General features: G+C 45.8%; 1 protein-coding gene across 1 annotated transcript in view; it reads left to right on the top strand.

Moving 5' to 3' along the window:
* Window positions 1-801: 801 nt before the first annotated feature.
* The window catches only part of LOC132661833 (membrane-spanning 4-domains subfamily A member 6B-like), a 36,320-nt gene continuing 28,375 nt past the window's right edge, over window positions 802-8,746 (top strand). The window contains exons 1-3 of the mRNA XM_060606818.2: window positions 802-1,145; window positions 5,463-5,557; window positions 7,960-8,103. Coding sequence (XP_060462801.2) covers window positions 1,031-1,145; window positions 5,463-5,557; window positions 7,960-8,103 — 354 coding nt within the window. The 5' untranslated portion in view covers window positions 802-1,030. The remainder of the gene's footprint in view (window positions 1,146-5,462; window positions 5,558-7,959; window positions 8,104-8,746) is intronic.

Genomic DNA, 8,746 nt, shown 5'->3' with positions numbered 1-8,746 from the left:
GAATTATTGCAATGAGGCTTGTCTGAATATGAACATGGGCTCTAGGGAGGGAGGGAGGGAGGGAGGAAGGAAGGATGGGAGGCAGGAAGGGAATAGGGACGAGATCTCCAAAGGAGGCTTGGTCATAACAAGATGGAGGCAGGGAGGAAGCATAATGTTGATGGGGTAATATTTTAAATTTTTTAAATGTTTATTTATTTTTGAGAGAGAGAAAGAGCGCAAGCAGGGGAGGGGCAGAGAGAAAGAGGGAGACACAGGATCTGAAGCAGGCTCCGGGCTCTGAGCTGTCAGCCCAGAGCCCCATGCAGGGCTGGAACTCCTCAACTGTGAGACCATGACCTGAGCCGAAGTCCTTAACCGACTGAGTCACCCAGGCACCCCTCCTCGTTCATTCATTCTTACTCTGCGCCAGACATAGTGTTACACCCTGGGAATAGCTGGTTGCTATTCCAGTGGCGAGGGAGGAAGGACTGTGGAAGATTCTCGGCGGCAGGGAACTTCCATGACGTCCCTTCTCCAGAGGGATGTCTCTGCAGAGTTATCAGCGGGAGGGTAGAGTCAAGCTGGGCTTCCTCCCCTGGGTGTGCACAGGTCCAAGGACACAGCATGGTACAAACACGACCAGTGAAGGGTGGCATCGCTGTCCGCCCACTACCCCAAGGTCACACCGGGGGAGCTTGCGGGCTCAGGGGAACTGTGGGGTCTCATCACGCAGCAGGGGCCCGCGCTGGGCTCCTCGCGCAGCACGCCCCGCCCCGACGCCGCGCTCTTGACCGCAACCGCAGCGTTAGAACGGCGCGAGGGGGGGGATGAGGGGCACAACCGAGGAAGCAGCGCCCCACCCGGCTCCCCGGGGCTGGGAGGCCCCGAATTGAGGGTTCCACCTGCAGGATCACGCACCTCTGGCCCTGTGCTCAAGGCATGCCATCGGTGTAGGCAGCCTTGGCCGGGTTGCCTCTCGGTCACGCTGAACCGGACGGAGGTCGCCAGGCCCTGGACTGCCTCGTCCTGGGTTCTCGTGTCGCTGGGAATGTTGTACGGGTCACACTACTTGAGCGGAGAAGATCCATGCTCCCCCTACGCCCCCATTCGGACGGCTGGGGGACTTACCACGCTCTGCCTGGGAGAATCTTCGGTCCCTGGAAGTAAGTAATGGCCGGAGGGAAAGTTGACCTTGTGACTCCTGCAGTTCTCAGGCTCCACCCAGTTCGGGTTCCTGTTTGAAACCGTTTGCTTTCTCTTTTTATCCTAATGCTCCACATCTCCGTAATGAGAGATTCTTGAGTCTCGGCTTCAGCTGTTTTGTGTGGTCAGTGTTTTATCACCTTGAGGGGTGTCTGCAGGGTCCCCCAAGGGAATTGTGTATGTTCCCATAGCTTAGATGGAAGGCACTCAGCGGCAGACATGCCGTCCAGATGTGATGAAAGGCTATCTCGAGTTTGAGCTTGCTTTTTGGGGCAGTAATAATAATAATACAATCATGGCTATATTGTATACTTACTACGTGCCAAACGCCTTTCTAATTTCCTTCTCTTTTAAAAAAAATTTTTTTTAACGCTTATTTATTTTTGAGAGGGACAGACAGAGCAGGAGCAGGGGAGGGGCGGAGAGAGACAGGGAGACACAGAACCTGAAGCAGGCTCCAGGCTCTGAACTGTCAGCACAGAGCCCGTCGCGGGACTCAAACTCACGAACCATGAGATCATGACCTGAGCCGAAGTTGGATGCTTAATGGACTGAGCCTCCCAGGCGCCCCTCTTTCTCTTTAATATTGACTTCATGAATGGTATAAACCCATATACCATATACTAAGAATTATCACCTAAAATACCATGAAATGAAAGTCAATTCAGTTATGTTTGCAGAACATGCGGACATTTGTTTGTATGATGCAGTTATTCAACAATCATTGAGCTCCTAAAATGTGCCCTCTACTGTGCTTAATGCACAGGGTTACTGAGTAGTCTATATGTTAATACATGTATAGAACTTAGAAAAGTACCCGGCAGGGTGAGCACTCAGTCATTTTTAACTTCCTTTTTTCTTTATATTTCCTAGGGTAACAGCAGTTTTAACAGATACTGTTTTTATTTTTTAAGATTTAATTTTAAGCAATCCCATCGTCCAACATGGGGCTCAAGCTTACAACCGAGATCAAGAGTCACGTGCTCTACTGACTGAGCCCGCCTGGTGCCCCCAGATAGTTTCTAAACATACTGGGGGTTGCAAATAATCTTACCAGACCCAAAAGAAAAATAAAGTGTCTCAGTCCAAGCAAGGTTACAGTATATGGGTTGTCAGATCCTGGATCGCTGGTGGAGTTATAGGATCTGGTTCAGCATCCCAAAGTTACTTATATTTGAGCACCCGTCATCAAACTGAGTCTCTTCGGAAAGTGAGTCTCTGTTACAGCACAGGACATTTAGTTCCGTGCCTCTCACGTGAATAAGAAAAGCTTTCAGTTTTGTTTAGCCATCACCTCCTACCCCTCCTTTATCCCACCGTTACAGGTCACTGACCTGGCCGACTGTAATAATTGGAAATGTATGAATGCCCTCTTAAACTTTCATTGTAATATGTACAGTCATCTAGGGTTTACACTGAATAAGTGATGGCAGGCTGAGTCTGAGCGTTAATTCTCTTCTGTGGGACATTTGGCTAATGGATCGTCTTGAAATGCAGCGTGGACCTATCCTTGAACTCGCGATTGTTTGGAAATAACATTCGGTGCTAATTTCTGCCCTTTTTTTTACCTGGGAAATGAATGAAACCTGTAGTGACAAACAACTGTTTGATGCCCCTGACACTGAAAATAACCACCAGTGGACCATAGAGCTGACGCGTTATATTCGAGTACATCTTTCATACGTATTCGTGTATGCCTTCATATGTCATCTATGTCTTTATACACTAATGTGTGCTTTAAAAATGGATATCCACTAAAAGGGAAAAAGGAAATACACATATGCACATTTTCACTTTCCTACCACTTCAAATCAGTGAAAATTGAAATGCATCCTAACATGTCCACATCTCGTAGGTGTTCTAATCATCTTTAGTAACACTTTAAGTTTTCTCTTTTGTGTATCATGATGAATTTGTGGCCTTTTGTAGACAGGTCCTTTGAAATGATGATGATTTTTCTTCTTTTTTGGGGGGGGGGGGGCGCGGTATCCAAATGGCCTCAACTTAGCCCGTGAGAGCCCATGAACCTGGTTTCTTTGTCTTTTGGGCACTATTTCTAACATTCTCAACAGCATCCTTGTTTTCTTTCAAGAAGAGGATGTCCGGACGCGTGATGTTTTTCTACAGCAACAACCCTCCTGATTCCTTGTGCAAGAAAGACAACTGGAGAACCAAGCATGAGCACCAGGGTTACACGTGAGAGTACACAGTGACCAAAAGCTCTATTTCTGTTGGACACATTTTGGGAACCACGCTAGAAACGATATTTATTTCGGAAGCGGTCTGGGTTCACACTTACTCTTTTTGTTTGAGACTTTATTGACTATCAAAACTCTCTACTCTATCGATTACATCTGAATTTGTGGAATCCAGCCATATTTCCCGGAAGTGAGTCCCTCTTTTGCTGTCTTTGCCATCCGCCCTTCCCCCTCATACTAACAGTATTCTCTGCAAAACTGTAGCCCCAGTCACGTCTGTCAGCCCAGGGCCACCAGACAGATCTTTCTCCCAAAACTTTATGCCTGCAGCTGCAGCATAGAGCGTTGGCTCGGTCCCAGCCTTGTCTTTTTAAACAGTCATTTCCTCCATGTAATTTCTCTCCAGTTCTCTCTTCCTTTGTTTAACCAACACAAGGGCAAGCCACCACATCTGCTGGAAAACAGACACCAGTAGGTGCGTTAAAGCTAGTCTCACAAGCACACTCATACTCCGAGTGTGATTACTGTATCTTCCCATAGCTTTTACCACCATGTCATTTCCCAAAATTCTGTCTTCTCTCCCCTCCCCCTCCTCTTATATCGCCCAGCGGTATTGGTTGGTGCCAGGGTATCAGATACAGTAGCCACAACATTTCAGGCTTGTAAGGACAAATATTTATTTTTCACTTGTGGGAGTTTTGTCCAATGCTGCAGGCCAGTTATGGGCCTGCCTCTGTATGACTTCCTTCTGGAATCCGCACTCACGTACAGCCAATCCTGGGGAGTGATGTCCTCACAACAGAGGGAAATGATAGAAACTTCCAATACCTCGGTAGGTTTGGGCTCAGGCTTGGCTTGTGTCATGGCCTTCACCTTGGACCGGTCAAAACACGTTCCAAGGTCACATCCAATATCAGCGAGGCAGAGAGATACATTCTTTCCGTGGAGCGGACAGTGGACATTGCAAGGCATAAGGCAACATGTGAAGGTGTATAACTCTGTAACAAAGGGAAAACAACAATTGGAGACAATAATTCAATTGACCATAGCTGCGAACCTTACGCACCAAAAGCCCTTGGGGAAGGCTACTGGACAGAGCCTCTGGCAATTTTGTCAATTTAAGATGCAAAATACCGCCTTTTGTTTTAAGCTTTAATACCTAGCCATTATTCTGGAACACTATGGAAATTCTCACTTGATGTTCATCCTCTTACACTTGTTTTAACTAAAATAAAGAGGAATTTGTCTGAAAGATGCAGGTGTGTTTCATAGATAGGTCTAAGAAAGCTACTAGAATCAGAGAGGTGAGAACCATTAGAGATTTTTAGGGAGTCCTCTCACTCCATCTCTCTACTCTGGGTGTTCTCTACTCTTCTTTCCAAGCCCAGAACGGGACTATATTGCCTTGGTGCTAAACATAACTTCCTGGGAAGGGAACTCTGATTGGCTCAATCAGAATAAGATGCCCGCATCTTTTTTTTTTTTTTTAATGTTTATTTATTTTTGAGACAGAGAGAGACAGAGCATGAACGGGGGAGGGTGAGAGAGAGAGGGAGACACAGAATCTGAAGCAGGCTCCAGGCTCTGAGCTGTCAGCACAGAGCCCGACACAGGGCTCGAACTCACGGACTGCGAGATCATGACCTGAGCCAAAGTTGGATGCTTAACTGACCGAGCCATCCAGGCGCCCCAAGATGCCCACATCTTATCCAAGCAACTACGGCTAGAGTGCGAGACATTCTTGTGAAGACCAAACATGGCAGCCGGAAACCCTAACTTGGGTGACCCAAGGGATTTGTAGGAGCAGGTAATTCCTAGAAAAGGTGAAAATAATGAGAGTGGGGCACTGACACCAAAAGGTAACAACTCAGTCTCATTTAAAGACCAGGAAGGAAGCGTAACACCTGAGAAGTAGCTCTTGGTTTTTGACAGGAAGTTACTAGGTACGTAACAAAGAGTGATATAAGTGGGTTGATTCAAATCTTCTTTCAAGGAACGTAGTGTAAAAGTAGAGTCTGCACTATGAGGTGCCTTTTCTCAAAAATAATTAGTTTACCTTTTCTCTATATTTCTCTACAGAAAAAGAGTCCATTCACTCTCTACAATTTCTATACCATATCTTCATTAAAATGTCAGAAGGATACACCCTAAAATTGGAGACCAGAATACTGGGGGTAAGGACTAAGTGCTACTTAGGTTAATAAATGGTGAGTGTTCCATCTTCCTAACATAAAAGGGAAGAGACATTGGCCACATCCACCATGAACTCCCCAAAGGAAGGAAAGTTGATTAAAGCGTTCTGAGGCTATAGCTAATTGGACACAAATTACGGATCCACAAACCATTTCTGAATAGGTCAACCACGCCACGACCTATTTTAGCAAATATGCTCTGAGATGGGTTATGAATCTCATAAGCAATGAGAAGGTCCATTTTCTGCCTTTGTTTGTAAACAGGTCAAAGCAAACTTATAGATCATAAATGAGGTGGTTGGACTCAGGCAATGGACCCAAAACCAGAAGGGGCTGGAGACACTGGAGCTCTGCGGCCGGCGGCCATTTGATAACATTGGGCTCAAAACACGCTCCCCTTATATTTAGCTCTGACGTCATATTGCGTATGTGTTCTCCCTCTCACCTCTCCTAAAGCTTAGAATGCTATACCCTTTTGTATCACGCGCTAATGTCTGTGGGGGCTCGAAACACATTTCAGTATAAGCCAGCAAAATTAAAGCATGGCCTAGGAAAATTCCCAACATAACAAGTCTATGATTATCTCCAGCTGGCTGGAAGCGATTTGGCCCACTGCCAGAACGCAGGGTACAATTGAATGTAGCAGAGCCTCGTGCATGGGGGGACAGGAAGGAGGGGCTGCCGGTGTTTTCTCTACCTCATCCCCCCCTTGCCATGGTGTCTTACAGCTGGATTGCTTGCTCCTTGTCTCTGTATCTGGCCTGGACGGTAGCCATGGCAATATGTGGGAGGAGGTATAGGCCTGTCACTGGCCATCCATTGACCTACCAGTAAGATCCACCACCTGAAAGGAGATAAAGGGTTTAAGATCTTCTACTGAGTGTCTCCTACTAAACCCTCCTGAGCCTCCCACTGAGCTCAAGAGTAAGTCAGTGGATTCATGGCCCAGAAAGGAGTTGATTCAGAAGAGTGTGGCAATAGTGGGCAAGTCCGTGGGATCCCGTCCCAAACTGCCATCCCCCATGTGCCAGATCCAGGCAGGAGTCACCAGTAAATGCATGGTTTTGTGTTGTCTCAATGTAAACTTCAAGGGAGAGGAGGATCATCACCCAATAGCCACTTCTTGTCTTTCTGTGACAGTTAATTTTATGTGTCAACTTACCTGCGTCACAGGGTGCCCAGGTATTTGGTCACATTATTTTGGGTGTTTTTGTGACTGTGTTTTTATTATTTATTTATTTATTTATTTATTTATTTATTTATTATTTTCAAGTATAGTTGATGTACAGTGTCACATGAGTCTCAGGTGTACCACATGGTGATTGGACAAGTCTATACCTAATGCTCTGTTTGCTGCAAACGTAGCCGGCATCTTTCACCATGCAACATTATAATACCATTGACTATATTCCCTCTGCTGTCCCTTTTATTCCCATGACTTATTCATTCCATAACTGGAAGCCTGTGTCTCCCCCACCCTCTTACCCATTTTGCCCATCCCCACCACCTCCTGCGAAGGTGGCTTTTTTAGAGGAGATTAACATTTAAATCAATGAACTTTGAGTAAGGCAGATTGCCTTCCATACTGTGGGTGGGCCTCATCCAATCGGGGGAAGGCCTGGCTAGAATGAGAGGCTGACCTTCCCTGCCTGCTTCAGGGGTTGCAGGCGCCCTTGTCACTGCTGTGTGTGTACGTGGCCCTGCTCCATCTGGAGAATAAGGCCCGGCTCCACGCATGGCCCCTGAGAATACTTAACAGTTATAGAAAATCAGAGGTCACAGGAGAGGCTTCCTTCATGCTTTTCTGAACAGAGCCAAGGGCCGTGGTCCAGAGCGTAATTACAAAAGTCAGCACAGAGTATGAAAGTGAGCGGAGCAACAGGTAACTGAAGCTTAATTCTGCAACAAGCGAGGATGAAAGAATGAGGGCAAGGTCAAAAAGTACCTTTTTGGGTTGGTGGTGGAGGATGAGAACTCATCTGCGAGCTAGAGTTGATCTCACAGACCCAATGGTAGGAAGGAGAGGGGTGTCGAGGCAGAGCCTGAGAGATCCCCAGGGCCAACAGCCCTCCCTTTGGTCACGTGTCCTCCTGAACCAAACAGACAAATAGACTTCTGCTCTTTATTTAACAGGAACCAACTAGAAAATTAAATATCTCTGAAGATTTCTATGAAACCAAAACAAATACTCTCGGTTTAAATAAATGTGGAGAGCTCCCCCTCCATTCGTGGCTGCCCTTTTCTTCTCTGACACATAATTATTTCATTGCAACTTCAGAAATACCGGGATAAGCTGGATATTGCCATGACCTTTCAGTCATCGTATTGTAATCATCTGTGGTAGATTTGACTCGAGTAATAACAATGGCTCTCTCTTCTCACAGGCCGTGCAAATCATGAATGGCCTGTTTTACTGCGCATTGGGCTTTCTCTGTTTTGCATTATTTGTCGAAGAAGAGAACAGAGAAGCTACTGGTTATATCCCTGTCATTGTTACACTAACTTACGTATTTTGTTCATCAACATTTGTGAGTAAAACGTGGTGTTATTGATTTTAACCTATTTCTTTTTTCTAACGTATCCAGGGAATTACTCAAGAGATCAAGCAATGAGCTAAAGACTCAGTCAATGTCTGACTCTAAGGAGCTCATTTTACTATGGAAACAAAATGGTGGGCAGGAGTGGAGAGTAGATACTCAGGAAAAGTCTTTTTATGTTTGTTGCGCATTTTGAGAAGTTCCTTGTGAGGGTGAGGGTGTGCGGGCAGAAAAGATTTTGAAGGAGTATGCTTGAAGAACAATAGAGAGAGTGGCTATCTGGATAACTATAAGGCTTTTTTGGGGATGGGGGGGAGAGGCAGAGTGAAAATCCAAAGGTCTGAGCTTAATGTTTGGGGCTATAGTGATTTTTAGGGAGGTTACATACGGAAAGAAAAGGGTCATGAGAGAGCCGTCAAGAATTTGAGGAAATGAAAACAGAGATTTCTTTTTCTGTTTTTCATTCATACTTTTATTTATTTATCAGTTAGAAAGGTAGTATACCATAGAATGGGATTCCCCAATATGTGTGCCACAGAACACGAGTACCACAAGATAGTCTGCGCAGAAGGAGCTCTGAGGTCATATAGTCTATCACACCCCTGTTTGCAGATTCATAGTATCCACTTTGATA

Source organism: Panthera onca, chromosome D1 (genome assembly GCF_046562875.1).
Source record: "Panthera onca isolate mPanOnc1 chromosome D1, mPanOnc1 haplotype 2, whole genome shotgun sequence".
Taxonomy (NCBI): Eukaryota; Metazoa; Chordata; class Mammalia; order Carnivora; family Felidae; genus Panthera; species Panthera onca.
The sequence above is the reverse complement of the archived record's forward strand: the minus strand, read 5'-3'. Positions and strand labels throughout refer to the sequence as shown.